Raw genomic sequence first — 23,648 nt, 5'->3', positions numbered from 1 at the left:
TGTAACACATGTTAAGCCACCACATGAATAGATAGATAGATAGATAGATAGATAGATAGATAGATAGATAGATAGATAGATAGATAGATAGATAGATAGATAGATAGATACTTTATTAATCCCAAGGGGAAATTCACATAATCCAGCAGCAGCATACTGATAAAAAAACAATATTAAATTAAAGAGTAATACAATAACTTTGTATAATGTTAACGTTTACCCGCCCGGGTGGAATTGAAGAGTCGCATAGTGTGGGGGAGGAACGATCTCCTCAGTCTGTCAGTGGAGCAGGACAGTGACAGCAGTCTGTTGCTGAAGCTGCTCCTCTGTCTGGAGATGATCCTGTTCAGTGGATTGAATATCATTAAACAAGAGTTTCTGGTACAAAAGAAAGTTTCTTGTTGGTGACTCAGGCTCATCTCTCTCTGTCAAGGTGGCTTGATTTAAAAAAAAGGTCCAGATGCTGGTTGGCTTGGCGACTCCCAACAGGACAGCACTCAGGCATTAAACCAGTGAATACAGAGCAGCAGCAGGTTATGGGACCTTCCTCCTTTAATTATATTCAAATATAAATTTACATCATTTTCCCAGTAACTGAAAGAATACTATGTATGCCTCTTTTTCTCACTCTATTAAAAAAAAATCACAATTTCTAAGCCAGCAGCCATAAGCTTGTTTTCCTTTTCCCCCAAATGTTTATATTATTAAAAAGATTTTCCGACTTACATACCGTCTCATATTCCCAGTTCAAGCCGAAGTACTTTCATACGTGTATAACTGTTTGCTGAATTTACATGGAAAACATTTAAATATGGCAAACCAAAAGAAAAAAAGATATGTAAGCATACCAATTATTGATTATATTTGCTTCACATTATAACAAAGGGTAACCATTAATATGTTTATAAATAAAAACAAAATGTTTCTAAAATGAAAAGTTTCAATCCAAACACATGAAAAAGTTAAAAGGTTGATGATACTGTAAATCAGAATTTGGGCTTCGGTATTTCAGGTGAGAAATCAGTCAATAAGGAGACCATGAGACCCTAAAAAAACAAAAAAATATGTTTTATGGACATTTAAGGAATCAGTGACATGTTAATAACGTATACTGCAGAGATGAGATTGTTTCAGTTTATCTAGATGTACACAAGTTTTATAGGATATATAAATTTGTGGCAGTATATTTAACCAGTAGCAGAGAAAATGTATGATAAATTGATTCTGGGTTGCTATCTGAAAGATAGATAGATAGATAGATAGATAGATAGATAGATAGATAGATAGATAGATAGATAGATAGATAGATAGATAGATAGATAGATAATCTTTATTTGTCCCCGGGGGAATTTTGGCAAAATAAAATTTGTACAAAGAACATATACAATTACTATAACAAGATTACTTTGCACAATAAACATCTTTAAAACAGGGTGTCTCTATTTAATAAAATCAATTAATCACAAGCAGAAAAAATCTATAGATGGTTATTTAAAAGGTGGCAGATAAAAGATTCCTTTTGCTGTCACATATTGTAGTATGCGTTTAATAAATACATGCATTTATTAATGTCTTGGACATGTGAACTGCAAAACAAAAATGGTAAAAATGAAGTCTTAACATTAACAAATTTTTAAAGTCACTCAACTTGAATTATAAAAAAAGATGTTCAAAAGCAGGAATTAGAAATGGGAGCATGCTTTTTTTCACAGGAAAATGATTTGTTCCTTTTTTAATCAGTTTATACTTGTTCTCGTCAGTCAGTTGTCTAGTGGCCCCAGGACCACAATTTCAGTGAAAGAAAGCTGTCAGCTGTGAGCTGGCAGAGAACAGCTGTGAGAGGGATTGTTGTGTGATTAGCTGCTCTGTGTCATGGGATTGGTAACCCACAGAAATTAATTATTGCTATTCAATTCACTTGTTTTTTTTCCCTCCTCAACAACCTCAATTCACTCTTCATGCAGAGCACAGACTCATTCACCCAGCTGAAGGAGAGGCAGTACAATTTGAACACAATTTTATGTAATACTGCTTAGACAATAGCCCCTTATTGCCTGTATATTAGATTATACTTGTAAAAATTAAAAAAAAAAAATACTCTTTCACTTTGCAAAAGATTGGGCGACTAAAAAGAAAAAAAAAAGAGTCAAAAATTGATCCATGGCAGAATAGGTAAGGTTTACAAATAAGGAGATTGACACTCGCTTCAAGTCTAGATGAACAGCAGAATTGTAATTTTTTGCTTTTACAGAAGTGAAAGTGAAGTGCATTCACACTTTTGAATTGAAGACTCATTCATTGGTCAACAGCTCTGTCCTCAATTAAAAGCCTGAATTCACTTGAACCGGTTTTATTTTTATGCACTACTCTAATTTTCTGGGTGTATTAATTTGACAATATTTCAGAAAAAAATAAAATTCTTTTGGACATTGTGAATGGATAACTGACTTGAAGATTATGAAACACAAGTAACATTTTTTTCAAGAAGCTTTTAGTATCATTTGCTACTGTTCAGCATATTCCCCGCTGGTTCCCTATGAAGCATATTATATCAGAAAATTGGTTATCTTGATTCTCCAAGAAAGCATGATTACATTTTCATCTTGGCCATCACTACAAAGTGTAAATAACAGACTAAAAAATATATCATTTTTGGGTGGTGTTCTTTTCTACACCTGCTTTTAAGTTTTCCATTGGATTTCACTGTAAAAAAATTCAATGGAGGGCGGCACGGTGAAGCAAGTGGGTAGCGCTGCTGCCTTGCAGTTAGGAGACCCGGGTTCACCTCCTGGGTCCTCTGTGTGTGGAGTTTGCATGTTCTCCCCGTGTCTGCATGGGTTTCCCCCGGGTACTCCAGTTTCCTCCCTCAGTCCAAAGACGTGCAGGTTAGGTGCAATGGCGATCCTAAATTGTCCCTAGTGTGTGCTTGGTGTGTGTGTGTGGGTGTGTGCCCTGCAGTGGGCTGGTGACCTGCCTGGGATTTGTTTCCTGCTTTGCGCCCTGTGTTGGCTGGGATTGGCTCCAGCAGTCCCCCGTGACCCTGTGTTCGGATTCAGCGGATTGGAAAATGGATGGATGGATGGTTTGTTTCCTGCCTTGTGCCCTGTGTTGGATGGGATTGGCTCCAGCAGACCCCCGTGACCTTGTAGTTAGGATATAGCGGGTTAGATAATGGATGGATGGATGGAAAATTCAATGGATAAACATTGTGTCTTTTATTTATTAAAGTTTGCTATTTCTGTAATGCTGATTGCTATCATATAAAGTATTTAATGTACAAGATGTCAGACTCTCTTAAATCCTGGGAAGAATTCATAGCTAGCACATACCAGAACTGTAACCATGACCCTAATTCATTTTTGGAATGCTAACTCCAACTAGAGCTTCTGTAGATAAAGACAAACAGAGATATCCATGTACTGCACAAAAGTAATAATACAAGTTATGAGAATATTAATCCTGTGATTCATTAAAGTCATACACAGAAAATTACAGTACGCTTATTAACCTTATTTAGCTTTGCTTACTTCTCAATCTCTATCTGAATCATTCTGGAAGAAGGAAGGAGTTCTTATAGCACCACTCTTTTATAAACAGATAGGACACTCCAATCCAAACTCTGCCATCATTTCCCTGATTGACTTGCTTCACATTACTCTAAATGAACTGTTTTTCTCTCAGCAGAACTGTTTGAGGGTAAACACTACTACACTGATCAGTGTGGAGTTCACTTGTTACGTGCTTTAACCATTACCAGACTTTGTTAATGCACATTTGTCTGTTTCAATGTGCACACTGAATTACCACACACTGCTGAAAGGCAATGTGTTTGTCAGTCATTCTCTCAAAATAAGGAAGGTAACATCATCTCAGGCATGAGACAGCAAATGGAAAAACAGTTACAATAATGAACATTTCAGTAGTAAATAACATTCTTAAAACTGTCTGATCCTAATCTTGGTCAGGGGTTTGGGTTCTAGGGCTTCTCTGGACAGTACCGGGGAGAACAAGACTCCAGTTCATCACAGTTGCCACTCATTAACAAACCCAGACTAACATTGGACAGATATGGAATTGCCAATTACTGTATTCTGCATGTGTTTGGGAATGTGGGAGAAAATCTCAGGCAAACATAGAAAACATGCTAACTCCTCACAGTCAATGGAAAGGGCCCAGAATTCAAACTGGGAATGCTGGATATGCAAGGTAGCAGCAATAACCAGTGCATTTTAATAGCATGTTTTAATAATCCCAAAATGCTCATCACTTTAACTACATGATTCATATTTTTTTATTGCTAACTTCATTTAATAGACAAAAAATAATACAGCTAAATTCAATCGAGTTCGAAAGTGACAAAACTCTTTCAACAGAATGCATTTTCACAATGTATATGCCCAATTTGCTCATACCTTACCTTATATTGAGAAGTCAAGCAAAATGACACCTTTTATTGGCTAACTAAAAGGATTACAATATGCAAGCTTTCAAGGTAACTCAGGCCCCTTCTTCAGGCAAGATGTAATTGATTACAAGTTTACATCTTCCTGGAAGAAGGGGCCTTAGTTGCCTTGAAAGCTTGCATATTGTAATCCTTTTAGTTAGCCAATAAAAGGTGTCATTTTGCTTGACTTCTCACTACATTCACAATGGCTAACACAGTACAACACCCTAGTACTACTTACCTTTTATTGTAATCTAACATAGAAGCAGCAACACTAAACAAGAGCTGATCAGAATTTTTAACATAATAATGTTTACTATCTTTTACACTCCCAAACCATATCATTGCCTATGGTCAATATTCCTTTATTGCATTTGACTGTCTTTTGGAAATATGATTTCATTTGTCTGACAATTAATGGTGTGCTTCAAGCAAAACTGATTTCCCCAGAGGTACTGCATGTTTTACATGTTTGTGGTTTCAACATTTCTTTTGCAGTAAAGGTTACTGATACACTCTTTTTTTGATCTCATCCCAATCACTGATTGGGCTCAACTTTGTAAAATGTATCATCTCCCTGATCCTATTTGAGGTGTATGAGAGAACGGACTGAAATTCTTTTTTTTTTTTTTAGTTCTCCTTTATTTTGGCTTCCGAGAACAAGAAAGCTAGCAATTCCATACATAAATGCAAAGTTTGCACTGTTTAATACATTTATTGGGAAATTAATTTCTCTTATACTGAAAAAAATGTCATGTTTAAGAATAGCTGTTGCCTTGTCATATTCACAGACTACAGCAGACACAGCATTTTGCTTACCATTATTGTCCACTTCCTATTCTCTGCTTCTGGGAATACTAGAGATCGTGTGGAGTAAAACACCTCATCGTCCACTTCTTCTTGTTTGCGTGGCAAGCAGTGTAGAAAGGTCCAGTCTGGGGTTGCAACTTTAGCAGTCTATGGAGAAAAAAAAAATCAAATACAAAGTAAAACATAATTGACAAAATATTCTTCATACAAATAACACAGATCATTTAAAAAACAATTTAGTTTTTTTTCGGCAAAACACCCATTTTAAGTGTGAAAATAAAATAAAGGTAATCAGAATTCAAGTATAATGAATGAAGCAGTGGGATTTAAAAAAGAGAGATTAAGAAAATTATACACTAAACAAAACTAACCATATCTAGTACTTTGTTCAGAATTGCAGAAATAAATATAAGATGAGATATCAGATGCCCTGCGGTGGACTGGCACCCTGCCCGGGGTTTGTTTCCTGCCTTGCGCCCTGTGTTGGCTGGGATTGGCTCCAGCAGAAGCCCGTGAACCTGTAGTTAGGATATAGCGGGTTGGATAATGGATGGATGGATGGATATCAAATAAGAACAAAATGTGTGGAAGTACCTGCTCTTTAATATTTGTACTGTCTATATCAGTGGTCCTCAAGCTCAGTCCAGGGTCCCCAAGTGGCTAAAGCTATTTGTTCCAGCCAGTTTCACAATAAGTGAGCCACTTTAACTCTTATTGATGTAATTTAATTAGCTAGTTTTATTCTCTTCTCTTAATCTGAATTTAGAAAAGCACAAAGGACTGAGTTTTACATTCATATGACATTTTGAAATATTTGTACTTTTGGTATAGCTTTAAATGCTTACTCTTTATTATATTCTATTAATTTGTCCATTTCTGTGTAGTTTTCTTGCTTAATGGTATCCTAATAATGGAAAATTAACAATAAGCAGAGTAGACACCTGGGCCAATGACACTAAATGCTGCAACTGCTTCAGCATCAGAGCCACTAATGTGCTCATTTGGAAATAATGGACTAAACAACCAGAACAACACTAAAAGCAACTTGCAAATAATGAGGATGATGAAAATCATAAAAACAAAAACACTAAATTATCCCCATACGTAAATGCTTGGTACATTCTAATAAAAAATGACCAAAGTTTTATGATTTCCACATAGATCCCAAAATATAAAACCTGAGAAATAACAGCTTGCTTAGTTAGACTAGGAGGCCTGTTAAATTGTTGGAACAAGAACCCACAACTGCATGGGGAACACAGGTCTGAGTTTAACAACCACTGATTTAGATAATTAAGCCAGCATTATGAAAGCAATAGTAGGAATACAGAAGATTAATGGATAAATCAAAACTGTGTCAAATATGTACCAATTATTCATATTATAAATATACAGCGTCTCTCTCTCACGCTGTCTGTTTATATAGACATAAAATACATCACAGTCTGTTTGTCCAGTTCCTCTGAGAAATCTAATTGGTCAGTTTTGCTTTGGTGACGCGATGAAAGAGGAAGTGCAAGTGTAAGATGCACAAGGAGGAGTAAAGGTACATGCCAGGAGAGTTGCCTTCAAAGAAAGCAAGTATAAAACTGGACAGAAGGTGAGAGAAGTGCCTCAAAAATAATGACAATCTGAGAAGCAGGCTTTAAAGGAAAACACGCAAGAAAGGGAGCACTGGTGAAGAGATGTTCATACATACAAAAACAAGAAAGATGCATGTAAGGCAAGAGACAGAAAATCGTTTTTAAATATTCTACTATCTGTCTTTGACAGGTACTGTGGCTAGTGTATATTTAAAGTGATAAGATATCCATCTGTCCAGTGCCTGTGTCCTCACCCGGGTGTAATGTTGTCTGGCATCCACAAGTGGGTGGGAATGTCCAATGAACCAAGCCATACACTGTGAGGCATACATCTGTGCATCACAAGATGGCTGGAATGCTCAACATAGTAAGGCAACAAGAAGCACAAAGAAAAGGGATGCAAGAGTTAGAATGCCCAATGAAAAAGGCAATAAGACATACATAAGGCATATCCAGTGAACATCTATCCATTTTCCTACCCGCTGAATCCAAACATAGGGTCATGGGGGTCTGCTGGAGCCAATCCCAGCCAACATAGGGTGCAAAGCAGGAAACAATCCCGGGCATTGCGCCAACCCACCGCAGGGCACACACACACACACACACCACAAGCAGACACTAGGGACAATTTAGAATCAGCAATCCACCTAACCTGCATGTCTTTGGATTGTGGGAGGAAACCGGAACACCCGGAGGAAACCCATGCAGACACGGGGAGAACATGCAAACTCCACGCATGGAGGACCTGGGAAGCGAATCCAGGTCTCTTTACTGCGAGGCAGCAACGCTACCACTGCGCCACCGTGCCGCCCTATCCGGTGAACAGAAGTTTGTAAATGCATGACGCTATCAAAATTTACCATTTTACTATTAAGCCTGTTTTAATAAAAGGGACAATTCACTGTGCCATTTTATTAATAAATACACTGCAAGACTGGAAATATTGCCTCGATCTGTTGGTTTCTAATTTTTTAGAGTTCAGTCTTCCAGTATGGAAAATGCTTGAGTGCGTAAAAAGTCATTTAAAATGATCCTGTAACTCATACAAATGTCTAAAAATTTAGAAATAGTTCAGCCTACTTAATGTAATTGAATGGTTAGCAATTTCATTCAGTCATTTTTGGAAGTACTTCAAGAAATGTGCTTGGAAAACATGATTAGAGACTACAAGAACAAAACAGATATGTTCTGTCACTGTCATGATTAGGTATTTTACATAAAATCGATAAAGAAAACACAAAACGTGATCCTAATCCTTGAAAGTTAAATGACGATGCTAACCCTGCTGCTGCAGCCAAGGTTTCACTTTTCTTTGAAGATTCACAAGTCACTGAATCCTGGGAGACACAGTATACTCCCAGTTAGCATCTCATTATGGAAGTTGTGCTGTTTTTAATGTGTCTTTAATTCAATGTGTGTGATTAAATATGCAAATGTTGTATGGTTTCATTGATAATACATTATAATAGTAAATACATGCAAGCAAACGCACTGAATCAGTAACTGCTGACCACAATTCCAAAATAAATGGAATTTGCATCCAAGACACCTGCCTCTGTTAGCACCAGCCACAAAAATCAGTCTGTCAAAAAACTCCCAAATGCTTTTATGTTAGTATGCACACTTTTCCATACTATAAAATTTACAAAATTTGAGGCTTCATAGATAGCCGAACATCTTATGATTTGTTGTAAACCAGGAAACTAATTTCCACAAGAGATAAGAAAGAAATATGTTGTATACTACAAGTCAAGTACTTAAGAAAGGTTCATTCCATTGAGAATATGTAATGGTGCAAGAGTATGAAAATCTAAAAAATGTTATAAATAGCTCTCAGTGATGCATCTTCTATAATCAGCACTAGCCAAGCATGTAAGTCTATTGTGAAATGTAAAAATGAAACCTTTCCCAACCTGCAAAGTGATTTGATAGCCACTGAAATCCATCAGCCTCTGTTTCTTTTGCTCCTCCATGCCCATACTGACCCAGGTATCAGTTACCAACACATTGCTTTGATGAGCTGCTTCCAAGGGGTCATTTGTTAATAATAATGTAGTTCCACACTGAAAAAAAGAAATGAACATACATATTTTATGCACACTGCACATATTCAAACAGGTGCATGTTAAATAGACTTATTCTCAATTAGCCACATGAAAATGTCTGTGCAATTAGAATGCATGTTTAAAACCAGATATAAAAGTAAATAGGACATGTCTAAAAATACCATGAAATGGGGCTAACCTGGCAGCAGGCATAATTTAGCTAAATAACAACCAGGCGTAAATACTTGTCCTAGTATTTAACATAATGGAGGCATGACATTTTTTAAAACAACTTATTCACTGTAAGTGATCTTTGCTCCAGGTTAACATAAACAAATGACACAAACAGTATTTTTTTTAGTTACAGTTTAAGTTATCAATGTTATTTCTCGGGTCATTGTTTAGATACATAATTTGTATTGACTTATTGGATATTATTTGCATTAGAAGGTAGTAAGCCATAAAAAAAAATCCTAAAATCTATCTTCCATGGAAAACCATTGACCTTATGTTGAGCAAATTACATTAATTGTGAAATTCTTTTAACCTCTGGTAGTCGATCATATGTAGTAAGTAATATGATAAGCTGAAGCAAAAGGGAACTGTGTTCTCTGCTGGTAACCATAAAGGCAATTGTTATGGTGCTATTAACAATCTAAATAATTTACATATGCATGGGCCGGAAGACAGATGAGGTACTATGCTCCAGCTGTGCTAAAATTACAGTAAGCACGCATTTTAATTATATACTTTAAGGGTTCTTAATCTGCACTTAAGTACTGATATATTAACTGTTTCCAGTATTTGAAGTAAAAAAATCCTACCTAAGGAGCTTTATTTTAGATTAATACAAATGTCATTGCGATTGAACATCAATAACTTAAATTAGTTTTAACCCAGATGTAACATTAACAATGGAACATACGCACAAAAACCTGATGTACACAAACTAGTCAGAATTGAACACAAAAGGTAGCAAACAGCTCAGAAACATGTAGTAAACAATTCATTCAAAGTAAGAAAATTAATTACAACAACTGGTACAACAGAAAGTGTCTCTGCACTTAGTGCTGGAGTGCCTTCTGTCTTCTTTATGGGATCTTTGGATTCTGCCATACAGGACAAGTAAACTCATCAGCAAAAAGTGGACCTTTTAATTTCAATATAACCAGCATGCTTCATATGTGAAACCAGCATAGTACACATATAAAACCATAATATTATGGTTGTGAAACTGGTATAGTATACAAATAAAACCATAACTGATCTAGTTAGGAGTTCATACTCGAAACCGATATGTTACCCTCATGTTACCAGTACAAGACATACATGAAACCAATAGAGCACATACACAAAACCATTGTTAAAGCAGCAGACCAGCAGTATATGAACACAAGCCAATACAGTTCATATGCAATCCAATATCATTCAAGTGTAAACCGATGCAGTTTACTCACAAACAAATAGTAAATGCATCTGAACCAGTGATTTACAAGTGCAAATCAATATAGTTCATATGGAAACCTGTGGTATGCATATACAAACCGGTAAAGGTCACACACAAATAATAATACAAGCACATGAACCAATATACTTCATATAAATGAAACCAGTATTGTACTGTACGCACGGAAACCAATGACGCATGCATGCAAACTGATAAATAGTTATGAGTAAATACTTATAAATCAATGGTGTTCTCATGAAAACAAATAGATTACACAAAAATATATATGATTTATTTGTTTTTTGGCCCATTATAACAACCTCTTCCAAACTGTTTCAGTTTTAGTTTTGCTTGAAACTACCTCTTAATTCTATCATTTGAATCAATGGAAAGACCTTGAATAAGCAATATTTGCCAAAATGCACTCCATCTTGTTGTTTTTCCCCATATAGAAAAGAGTAATATATTTAATCTTGAAGCTGAAGCACCTACTGCATGAACATTTGGAGAAGTAAGTACCTCTTTGGTGAGCCTCTTGGCTGTTTCTGTCATGCTTGCATCTGGCTCATACCCCTTAAGAAAAAGATGGAGGGAAAATCTTACAATACAAGAAATCAAGAGCTTTACAAATCTTTCAGAAAAAAAACTATTTCTACTTACCTTTGGAGTAGCTATCCTAAGGTGAATGCCAAGTTTGGCAGCAGACATCATGAAAGAGTTCAGCACGTTGTTACTATCACCAATCCATGCCACCTTTAGGCCTTCCAAAAATCCATAATGTTCCTGAGACAAAAGACAATGGAGGTAAAGGAATAAATAAAAAGGAAAAAATGGTGACAGTGATGTAATGATATTTACTAACATAAATCAAGTCTATGAAGTAAATTTGTAATACAGTGGCCATTTGTTCAAATGTCCAGGCTAAATTCATTGCACACGTTTAACAATACAACACACTTTACTTGTAGACCTATGTCTAGCAGGGCTTTGTTATCCTAGGTATCATTCATTTCAGAGCATGGTTCAATTTCCCAAGAGACATAACAGAGCCCTCAAAAAATGATTTCCTCTTTTCTATCAAAATATCTAAAATCGTGTGTATTCATAGCAGTGAATGTATGATTGTATGCCTACTGGCAAATTAATTAACTATTTTTTTAAATTTATTTTGTTGAGCTGTTGGGAGTAGGTAAGAAGCCAGACTAGAGTATGAATGTGAAGGAGGTCATAAAACTATAAATAAACTTAATAATGAAGGAAGGTTAAAAAACAAAATACCTGCAATGTGAGATAGTCAGCCAGGATCTGAATAGGGTGGTAAAGATCAGACAGTCCATTGATAATCGGAACAGAGGATTCTCTGGCCAGCTCCTCAAGCACTGAATGCTTATAAACGCGGGCAAGAACCAGATCAGTCAATCCGGACAGCACTCTACAATTACAGTCCCAAAGTAAGAGTAGTTAACAACACTGAAAAACTTCAAGAAGACAAAAATTTGACTTTGATTTAGATGCTAATTTTTTAAACAAACAACAAAAAAATCACCAACTCACACTAAAGTGTGGAGTGTTATCAATTATCATCATAATAAATGTAACAAATCTGGAATTAAATCCAGTGCTGGAATAAATTTAGTTACAGTCTTCCCCTATCAATTGCCTACTGCCTTATGCTTGACCCGAGTTAAACATAAATTACCATTTATTACACACTTTTTGCATTTGAATGTAGGACATTTTGTGTTCTGTTACATGTGATTTTGTGTTTTATTTTGCCCATAATTGTAACCGAGTATTGTTCCTGCTTTGTGGTCATTGCTTGTTGGAACAGACTCCAGATGTCTTGTGACCCTGGACTAGATAAGCAGGTTTGGAAGACGGATGATAAATGGATGAATGGGTATGGGCTTGTCAATCCCAAGTGCGCAACAAATTAAAAATTAGAGTAGCACTTTGACATTATAATAAATAGTGCGGTCTCTAACTTATGGGACCAGGGTTTTATTCAAGGCCCAGCTGTCACTTACTTGTGGTTGCACATTCTTTCACAATCACTTAGGCTTTTCTTAACATTAATTCAGTTTTCTTTCCACGCCTCAAAGCCCCAAAGGTTAGGCTGAGTGACAGCTCTAAATGTGATTGTGTGTGCATTTCACTGTGCTAACTGATGGACTGGTGTCCCATTTTTGGGCTGTCACTGCTGAAATAATCTTTAGTTTCCCAGAATTTTTAAATGGAGACAGCAATTTCAAATAATGGATGTTAGGGCTTAATTTGTGTTTATCTAAAACGTAATTCTACTGTATTTCATTTAACTCATCAGACTGTTTTAATACATTCAATGCTCATAAGAACATTGCCTGTTTCTCATTCTAATGCTGGTATTGGTAAATTGTTATTTAATTAAAAAATAAATAAATAAAATGAATAAATCAACTTAAGAATTAAGGTAAAAGCAAGAGACATGTAATGCATAAGCCTGATGAACGTTTACCACTCTGTTTAAAAGGCTCCTGCCTGCCCTCCTGTGGTATAAAAATTACACACTACAAAATTAAGTTAGCTTTCTTCCAAATTAAGTTTTTACTGGGTCATTCTTTTGTCACTTTCAAAAGCAATTTTAACTATGAAACAATTTAAACATTAGTTGCTTTTAATGACCAGAAGCTCCATAATTGAGCTTAAGAACAGGTAACTGGTTTTACAAAGCAGCACATCATTTTGTCAGAACACTTCATGGCTAGATGCTGCCAGGGATGTATAAAAAGAACACAAATGCAACATTCCTGATTTCTATTTCAGTAACAGTTGCAAGCTTAACAGAAACCCTGAGTCAAGAACATTAGGTTTCAATAAAAAAGATTTTTAAGAACAAACCCAACTAATGTTCTAGAAAGTTACAACAATTTACTAGAATGGAAAGTTTCTGTACATTCAAGTTTAATGTTGGATGTTTATACAGGGAACAGCAACTAACCTGGCTGTGTCGGTGGTGCTCTCATTCGTGCCCAAGTGAATGTCTTTCAAAGTGAGGAAGCAAGGGTGTCCTCCTAACAGTGCAAATCCTGAAAAGAATCAAAGAGCTCAAAAAATACATATGCATGCATTTAATATAAATCAGTGACTTTCCAGAAAAACTAAAATATACAAGCTTGCTCATATGAAAGACACGGGAAGGAGATTATGGATCACACTTTATTAGCCATTATTCTGCTCCATGTGCAACCACAGCAATCTTGACAATGACTGGGCTATCTGTAAAATAAATGTCAGTATTATATCTATCTGTCCTTTATTAAGGTCACTAAATCAAGCTCAGGGTCACAGGTCCCACAACCTAGCATTGGGCACAAGGTTTGGACTAACTCTGGCTGAGATTCCAGTCCACTGCAATGCACATTTATTCACATGCCTACTCAAACTCTCAAGCTTAAGAGTTTCAATTAAAATAACATTTTTTGGGATGTAGGTGGAATACCAAGAAAAAAAAATCCCAACATAGTATTTGGAAAACTGCACAAACTCCAAACAGAATGGGTAGAAATCTAAACCCAGAATACTTTTGGAAAGTAGCTAGTGCTGATACAGAAGATCACTCACATTTTGCGGAAAAACCATGCATTATATTATAGAGAGAAGAGAGCAATATGTTGGATAGTTACTCTATAAGTCAGTGTGGCCAGAAAAGGGCCTCAGGTTGAGATAAAGTCTGTCAGTACTGCTGATGCCTCAGAAGACCAAAGAAGTGGAAAGCTGACCTTCTCCTATTCCTCCTCCTCCAGCCAGTACAGAAACAAACCCAGAAACTACAATGGTATCTGGGTACTTTTATTCTTTCTTGACCCAACCCTAAGAAATTCCAGGTACAAATCAATGGTTAATCCCTGCCTACTTCCCAATGAATCAACATTTCCTATATACTTATATTCAAAGGTCTTTAGAACCATTCATTAAATGGAACATGGCTTCAGGCATCCATCTGATTAACTTGCTTAGACTGTAAGAAAAGAAAATAATTTCTTTAATGTTTTATTGTAAGAAATAATATTAAGTCAAAAGACTGTGTTTGGTCTCTCGGGTTCAGAAGAAGCGATGAAAGAATAGCAAAAATGTTCTGCTATGCCATCTTCCAAATTAATCTAAAAATGAGGCCATAAAAGAATATATTAGGCAACATTACTAGGTTTGCACAGTTTTGATTGGAAATCGGCAACTCCCTGTTTTAGAATTCAGAGACTGTCTGTCTACATGTGTACTAAATTTCAGGAAAATAGAAAAAGACAAAAAATGTATATATTAAGATGTAAGGAATATATAATTTAATAGGAATACAATTTGCAGATATACCACTCAAGCAGGAACTAATATGGAGAAGGTTTTGAAATTCAAGAACATTTTAATCTTTGCATTTTATTTAATCTCATAACTGTAATAATAAGTGTGCTCATTCCACAGTAACGAACAAAGAGGTCCAAAATGATTTTCAAGTGATCTATTTCTCCATTTGCTTACCCTATTAGCCTACGAACGATGCTCAGACACTCAGCAGTCACAGTAGCCTCTAATGTATAGGGTGGTCCAGATCTAATTATGCAATTTTCATTATGCTATAACTTATTAAGTTTATTACATAAATCCAGAACCATCAAGAAGTGTGCGAACTGACGACATGAAGAATTGTCTTTGCGCCGAACTGGAATCATCCCCACATAAATCAAAGTCATCCAGATGATCTGGATTTGCATAATTAGATCTGGACCACCCTGTAAAAGCCTAATGTTCATCCACAAATCCATTTTCTAACCCAACACACCTAATTCAGGGTCACAAGGAGTTGTAGCCTATGCCAGCAGCATTGAGCACAAAGATATAAACCAACCATGGATAAGGCACCAGTAAAACCAAAACAAACCACTAAGAGATTACTGTGAAGGTAGCAAGCCTGTTTTGGATGTATACAACAAGCTAACATTCTTTCAAAGCAAGTACTGTTTCACTTTTCTTGAGGGGCTGAGTAAGTCTTTGCTTAGCCAAAAAGCAAGGATATTGCAAAAAAACATAATTTTATAGTTAAAATGAAAAAATACTGCAATAATAAAACAAAATTAATTTTAATTAGTGCTGGTAGTAGCTTAGCAAGCCAAAAAGCACTACACATTACTTTTTGAACAAATGGCACATACAGTTGAATAGCATAATTAACAATAACAAGGCCAACAGTATTTTGGTCATGAAATCTGAATTCAGCATTTTTCAAATGTGCAGTTCTTGTCTTTATTCTGACCATCTGTAACTTGGCATCGCATTCATAAGGGTAATAAGGCTGTGTATTCCTTTTTTTTTTTTTTTTTTTTATTTATTTATTAATTTTATTACAATCAATACATAGCAATCAAGTTTTAACAAAAAAAAATTATGCTAAGAACAGATCGATCCCCACCCTTGAGAGAGAGAGCAAGCCAAACGGTGTAAAATTTAAGGCTTTTAAAAATACCTAAATCAACAAATTCTCTGTGCTTTATAAAATCATTTCAAAATATTACTGATTAGATCCTGCCATGTTTTGAAAAAGTCTGCACAGATCCTCTAACTGAGTATTTGATTTTTCCAATTTTAAATAATATAACACATCAGTTTCCCACTGACTTAAAGAGGAGAGTTTGGGTTCTTCCAGTTTATCAGAATAAGTCTGCGTGCCAACAGTGTAGTGAATGCAATCACAATTTGTTTGTCTTTCTCCACTTTAAGACCCTCTGGAAGAACCCCAAACACAGCTGTTAATGGGTTAGGAGGGATTGTGAGTCCAAGACTGTCTGAGAGGTAATTAAAATTTTTGTCCAGAATAATGTTAATTTGGCAGGCCCAGAACATGTGACCTAGTGAGGCTGGGGCTTGGTTGCAACGTTCAGGTTGGATCATGCCCTGGAAACATTTTGGAGAGTTTTAGTCGAGACAGATGTGCTCGATATATAATTTTGAGTTGTATAATTGTATGCTTTGCGCATATGGAGCTTGAGTGAATTCTCTGCATTGCTACTTTCCACTCCTTTTCTGATATATTAATTGAGAGGTCATTTTCCCAGTGTCCTCTTGGATCTTTGAAAGGAAGGGATTGTAAAAGGATTTTATATATTGTAGAGATGGAGTCTAACTCCTTGAAATTGAGCAATAATTTTTCCAGCGTGGATGAGGGTGCAAGATGAGGAAAATCTGGAAGGTTCTGTTTAACAAAGTTCCTGATTTGAAGATAGTGAAAGAAATTTGTAGCTGGAATGTTAAATTTGGAATGTAATTGTTCATAGGATGCAAAGGCGTTGTCTATATAAAGATCTCTAAGCAAGTTAATTCCAAATTTTTCCAGATATTAAAACTGCATATGTTTGTGAGGGTTGAAAGAGGTGGTTCTTTTGCAGGGTGCCACAGAAAGAAGCTTCTCCGTCTTAAAATGCTTTCTACATTGGTTCCAGATTCTAAGTGAGTGGAGCACAATTGGGTTATTAGTGTATTGCCGATAGCGTGTGTTTATTGGAGCACAAAGCAAGGAATACAAAGAAGTACTGCAGGATTTTACTTCTATTGCGGTCCATGCCTGTGTATGTTCTTCTATTTGTGTCCAGGTTCTTATCGACTGTATATTTGCGCCCAGTAATAAAACTGGAAGTTAGGTAGAGCCATGCCGCCTTCTGCCTTTTGTCTTTGTAGGGTCGCTCTTTTGATGCGTGGATGTTTAGAATTCCAAATAAATGAGGTTATTGTTGAATCTAATTGCTTAAAGAACGATTTATTAATGTATATTGGTATGTTTTGAAATAAAAAGGAGCTTAGGAAGAATATTCATCTTAACAGTGTTAATTCTTCCAGCTAGTGTGAGATGAAGGGTTGACCATCTATGCAAGTCTTGTTTAATTTTTTCCATGCAGGCGACGAAATTTTGTTGATAAAGAGCTTTATGTTTACTTGTGATGTTTACGAGGTATTTAAACTGTTCTGCAATGATAAAAGGAAGGGTGTCTAATCTAATATTATATGCTTGAGAATTCACGGAAAGAGTACACTTTTATTCAGATTAATTCTGAGACCAGAGAGCTTTTGAAATTCTGTGAGTGCTGCTAAGACTGCAGGCACAGAATTTTCTGGATCCGATATATACAGTACCATGTCATCTGCATATAATGAGATTTTCTGTTCCAGTCCTTCTCTGCTAATCCCCTTTATCTGATCAGTATTTCGACAATGTATTGCCAGTGGTTCAATGGCAATTGCAAACAGCAGTGGTGACAAAGGGCATCCTTGTCTTGTGCCACGTTCTAGTTTAAAGTAGTCTGAGCAAATGTTATTGATGCAAACTGAAGCTTCTGGGTTAGTATACAGTAATTTAATCCATGCACAAATGTTGGGCCAAACCCAAACTTCTCCAAAATAGTAAAAGGTATTTCCATTCAATCATGTCGAATGCTTTTCTGCATCCAATGATAATAATATTTCTGGGGTGTTTGATTTAGTTGGTGAGTATATTACATTAAACAGGCGTCGAAGATTTGAAGATAAGTGTCGGCCCCTAATAAATCCAGTTTGGTCTTGTGATATTACTGAGGGAGCACTTTCTCCATCCTTCTAGCTATGATTTTAGAGAGTATTTTAACGTCGTTATTCAGAAGTGAAATTGGTCTGTATGATGCACATTGTAATAAGTCCTTATTTTGTTTTGGAAAGACAGTGATTAGTGCTTGGCGAAAGGTTTGTGGAAGAGATTGGTTATCTCTGGCTTCTGTAAATGTTGCTAATAGGAGGGAGCTAGCTGAGCGGAGAATTTCTTGTAAAACTCTGCAGGGTAGCCGTCAGGGCCTGCTGCTTTTCCACCTTGGAGTGACTTTATAGCATCCAGTAATTCTGATAATGACAGAGGTTTATCGAGTTCCTCCACACTAAAAGCGTCAATTTGTGGTATCTGTAATTTATCCAGAAATGCATTAGATTGTATATTGTCTTCTTTAAACTCAGTAGTATATAGGGATTTATAGTAGTCTCTAAAAGTGTACATTATATTTTTGTGTTCGATGATTTTATCTCCGTTAGTGTTAGTAATTACGAGATTGCGTTGCGTACATCTTGCTTGTGAATTTGTTGCTAAAAGCTTATTAGCTTTCTCTCCATGTTCATAATAATGATGTCTGGATTTGTAAATTAGTTGTTCGGTTTCTTTAGTTGTCAAGAGGTTTAATTCTGAATGTAGAGCCTGCCTCCTCTTATGTAGAGTCTCGCTTGGTAGTCTGGCATGTTCTTCATCTATTTTAGTAATTTCGCTTTTTATCTCTGCTACTTTCTTGCGGATTTATTTCTGTGGGAAAGATATGAGATAATCTGTCCTCTTAAGAAGGCCTTAAGAGTTTCCCAGAGTATTCCTGCAGAGATCTCAGGGGATGTATTTGTCTCTAGAAAGAATTCGATTTGTTTGGATATAAATTCAGTACAATTCTCGTCAGCTAATAGAAGCGGATTGAGGCGCCATCTGCGGGGTGAGTGTATGGGGCTTAGTAATTTCAGCTCCAAGATCATCGGAGCATGGTCTGAAATAACAATAGCATCGTATTTACAAGATTTAATCTTAGGCAAGAAGTTATTATCTATAAAGAAGTAATCAATCCTTGAGTAGCAATGATGTACTGGTGAGTAGAAAGAATATGTTCTTGAATTTGGGTTTAAAACCTCCAGGGATCTGATAAGTTGTGATCAGTTATAAACTTTGTAATTATCTTTGCGGTGTTAGTTGCGTTCCCCTGTGGAGGAAGTCTTATCTAAAAGTGGATTTAGAACACAATTAAAGTCCCCAGCCATTATAAGTTTATGAGTGTTCAGATTGGGAATGGATGCAAATAAATTTTGTATAAATTCCTTATCATCAACATTAGGTGCATAAACATTTATCAAAATCATTTTACAGTTAGATAAGTCTCCCATGACCATCACATATCTCCCTTCAGGATCCAATACTACATCTGATGCTACAAATGGTACTGTTCTATGTATGAGAATTCCCACCCCTCTAGTTTTCTTTGTAAAACTAGAATGGAACATTTGGCCAGTCCAGTCTTTTGCAGCGGAACTGATCCTTACTTAGTAAGTGGGTTTCCTGTAAAAATACTATTTTAGCATTTAGACCTGTTAGGTGAGAAAGTACTTTCTTTCTCTTTAATTCGTGATTCAGGCCTTTAACATTCCAGCTTACGAAGTTAACTGTCCCATCATGGAGACACTGATTCTGAGTTTTTGGTGTCATATTATAGTCTTAACTGGAAGTGAAATAGTTTAGGTCTTAATTTCCTATTCCCCCAAGAGTTGTTGCCATGCAGCTTATTATTACGTTGATAGTTATAATTATAAAGATTGAGATGATAGATTAGATATAGATCAAGCCTGCTCTCTTTCTCTTCCCCTTAACCCCCACCCTCCCTTTTTGCCTCCCCAGGTGAGGCTAAAACCCACTTCATGCAGTCCCAGTCCTCTGACATACCCAGAGACAGAGCACGTCCAAAGCACATCAAGCCCCCATGCAGTGGCGCTTTAAGGTTAAAAGATAGAGATATCTGTTACCAATATAGTCTTTAAAAGAGGAAAAAGAAAAAAAAAGAAAAGAATTTTGCACTTAATATATATATATATATATATATATAATCTTCATCAATTTTAGTGCATTAAGATGATATCCCCAGATAATAAACCCAGGTGATGGTGTTAAAGATGTGTCCAAAACAAGCATAACAAGTCTTAATGCAGTAATAGCAATAACAGCAAACCAAGGGTATGATATTGAACAGTCTCATTTAGGGTACACATGAAATAATTAGAAAAGAAAAAGAGGAGGAAAACGTAATTAAGCACAATAAAACATAAACATTTAGCCCTAGTAATACTAAGTAATGATAAGTAATAAGTAAGTAATAATAATATAAGAATATGAGAATATATGCTGATAAAAAACCCGTATTTTAAAACAAATAGATCAGACAGTAGATTATTAATCCTAGCTTTATCATTTACCGCCATGACTCACAATTATGTATCAGAATAGTCCGGGATCAGCTTTCTTAATTCATTTTCTGCCTCCTCCTTGCTAGCGAAAACATAGAAATGACCCTGCCATTCCACTTTCAGTTTTGCGGATACAGGAGGCCGTATTTGACATTGGCTTGCCGTAGCAGCTGTTTAATATTATAGAAGGCGGCGTTTGATAGCTGTTGCTGGAGAGAAGTCAGGGAAGGCGAATGTGGCAATTTCATATATAATATCTTCCTTTTTTCTGAGGAGTTCCATCACCTCTAACTTAAATGATAATCGTTCAAAGCGAACTATAAAAGATCTTGGTCGGGGTCTGGCGGTGTTTGATCCGACGCTGTAAGCGCTGCTATCTCAGATTCTGCTTTAAAGTCGCCCCCGATTATTTTAGAAAAAAGTTCAGTTGCGAATTTCACAGGGTTTAAACTTTCTCGATTCTCCGGCAGGCCTTCAATTCTGACATTATACCTTCTATTCCCATCTTCTAAAGCAGCCAGTCTGTCTCCAAGTTTTTCTCCGAGTTTTTTACATTCCGAACTGACATTTACTGCTCTTTCCTCGGCACTGGCAGCTAGATGTTCGGCTATTTCGATCCGATTCGTGAATGTCTCACTAAGATGCTCCAATTGATCAGCAAGCGTGCTCAGTTTAACGAGTTTTTCTCAATGCGCTCTTCAATTTTACCCAGCACCTGTCGAAGTTCAAGTTGTACTTCTTGACGCAGCCTTTCATTTGCCTGTTGGATTTCCTGTTGGATTTCCTGTCGCAGACATTCATTGGCCTGTTTCATCTCCTGTTTTAATTCCTGTTTCAGTCTCTCAAGTGCCTTTGCCGTTGCTTTCTCATTAGCCTTCTCGCTTTTCTTTATATCTTGCGTGAGCTCAGCGAGCAACACTTTCAGTTCAGATAGCTCAAATGTGCCTTCTTGTGCCGTAGATGAAGCAGCAGACTCTGCTGAAGCGGTGTCCCGCTGCTCCAGTCCCGCGTAATTGCGTAACTGAAGCCGCGGACCTCCCGGCCTTTTCCAGTTTCAGGTAATCCTCTCCAATCGGCGAGCTATCCACATCTGCACTCACGATCGCACCTTCGCTCCCCTTTTCGCTCTCAGCCGGCGATGATGTAGCGGACCGTGGTCCCGAGGAGTCTGTACTTTCGCCCATCTGATCCAGGTCTGTCTCTGAGAGGCCGTATCTCGAACTAGGGCTTGCTGATCGCAGCTTGGATGTAGCTTTAGTCTTCGATTCTTTCGGACCCCCCTTCTTGTTGGCCATGTTTATATGTGTTTACATATACTGTAGCGGTCCCTCTCGGGTTGAATAAATACAGGATATCTCAGAATAATAAGCAAATAATATGAAAAATAGCACCACTGCTAGCGGAGCTCCACTTCAGACGTCCATCTCTCGCATCGGACGAGACCAAAAAGGCTGTGTATTCCTAATACAAAATTTGAAATGCTCCAAAATCTGAAACTTCTTGAGCGCCAACAAGAAAATTCCACACTAGACCTCTCTAGCACATATATAGCTCTGCCAGCATTCCCTCTAATTTTTATTTTTTTTACTCATGAGCAGTTGTGAATAACACGAGCTGGTAGTTATGACCGATTTCTTCAATCACCTTTGAAACACAACTTGAGCAATGGAGGATCCCCATCAAGCACTGAAGCACCAGCACATGAATGATGAGCTGGGAGTTTGGGCAGATTGGAGTTTTGGGACCAATGAGTATGATAACAGAAGGTGGAAGGAGGCTGTGTGACACAGTTCAAAAGTCCAGACCTACATGCATTTCCACTGTGTTTTTTGCTTAATCTCTCGCTACAGTAACATTTTAATCAAAACACAGCATCATAGATGGAGACTGAAAGCTTGGTGTTGTTTATTGCTGCTTTTGTTTAACTGGTGATAGACGTATTCTGCTAAGGCTACTGTGTACAAACTTTGTTTCAAGCACAAAATTATCAAAAGATATTATACAAACCTATCATCAGGCTATTTGTGTATAACGTGTTGTGGACTGTGCCCAGCAGTTTATCCCGGCCAAGTCCCCCAAGCCGCCAGATGGAGCCCTCCCTGCAGTATGGAGGTGCCCCTAAGACCAGCAGGGAGTCATGGACTATGTAGTTTTTATTCTCTGCCCTGCTGGATACCACAGGGGCCACAAGAGGGAGCTGCAGGGAGGACCAAAGACTTATTTGTACACTATGACCCGGAAGTTCGTCATAGGAAGAGCGACGGACTTCCGGGATGAAGAAAAGTACTTTTACCTGACCCGGAAGTGATACAAGATAACATGGACTGGGGACTGGGAATACTTACGGGTCAGGGAATATAAAAGGACGTGAGGAAACTCCCAGGCGCGAGCTGAGCTGGGTGGTAGGAGGGCAACGCGTCTGGGAGTGGAGGATTGTGATTATTGATTTGGTATTGTGTATTGGTTTATGAATAGTGTAGAGTGGAGGGTGCTTAGTGCACGTAATTATTATAATAAAAAGAATTATTGTGGCACTTTTACCAGGTGTTTGGCGTGGTACCTGAGGGTTCAAGGGAGCACTACTGCCCCCTACTGCGACACTGGCGTAGTCGGCAGGATTCTCTGGCCGTCCGTTGGCAGGGGACCTGCATTTAAAACAAACGAATGTCCGACGGTAGAAACGCTACCCTCTACAAAGAGCGCTGCATTAGAAAGCCTGTCTAGACCTCGGTACGCCATGGGGAAAAATCTGGGAGGAAGAATGAGGATCGCCCAAAGAACAGCCCCTAGATGATGCAGATGCGTGGACCTACCTGACGGGAAGCGAGGAAGACCGGGCAATGATTGAAGCCGAAAGGGCACGTGCGTTACGGCAGCGGGATGGCTGCTGGACATCGGACACAAAGGACTACCTATATGAACTGAAAAACCGTAGTCAAGGTTCAGAGGTAGGTGCCGAAGAAAGCGCCCTGCCGGGGATTTATTCCTATTTTTCAGAGGCCTGTCTTTTCGTTTCTGACGATGAGTCGGAGAAATACTTCCCACCTAGGCAAGATGGCCGCGATGACGAAGCGGCTAGCCCATCTAGGAGTCGACAACAAGGGATCCTATTTGACGAAAAAAGTCATGTGATCTATCCCGGAGCTGGCTGGGAGCAACTAAAGGACTACAGTCGATCATATGACCAGGAGGGTCACCTTTCATTTGCCGAAAAGGGGCACGTGATTTATCCAAACGGATTATGGGAAGGAGAAGGTCGGCAACAGTCCAGAGGTGAGGTCAGCATTTCC

At 37.5% G+C, this 23,648-nt stretch overlaps 1 protein-coding gene across 2 annotated transcripts in view; it reads right to left on the bottom strand.

The window, feature by feature from the left end:
- Positions 1-632: 632 nt before the first annotated feature.
- otc (ornithine transcarbamylase) overlaps positions 633-23,648 on the bottom strand; it is a 47,888-nt gene continuing 24,872 nt past the window's right edge. For both annotated transcript variants that reach the window (XM_039745085.1, XM_039745084.1), the window contains exons 4-10: positions 13,307-13,394; positions 11,608-11,761; positions 10,990-11,112; positions 10,849-10,902; positions 8,751-8,900; positions 5,264-5,401; positions 633-1,046 (exon numbers count right to left, since the gene is read on the bottom strand). In XM_039745085.1, the coding sequence (XP_039601019.1) occupies positions 987-1,046; positions 5,264-5,401; positions 8,751-8,900; positions 10,849-10,902; positions 10,990-11,112; positions 11,608-11,761; positions 13,307-13,394 (767 nt within the window). In that variant the 3' untranslated portion in view covers positions 633-986. The remainder of the gene's footprint in view (positions 1,047-5,263; positions 5,402-8,750; positions 8,901-10,848; positions 10,903-10,989; positions 11,113-11,607; positions 11,762-13,306; positions 13,395-23,648) is intronic.

The sequence above is a fragment of the Polypterus senegalus genome, chromosome 2 (genome assembly GCF_016835505.1).
Source record: "Polypterus senegalus isolate Bchr_013 chromosome 2, ASM1683550v1, whole genome shotgun sequence".
In the NCBI taxonomy this organism is placed as follows: Eukaryota; Metazoa; Chordata; class Cladistia; order Polypteriformes; family Polypteridae; genus Polypterus; species Polypterus senegalus.
Note: the sequence above shows the minus strand (reverse complement) of the source record. Positions and strands in the feature narration are given on the sequence as shown.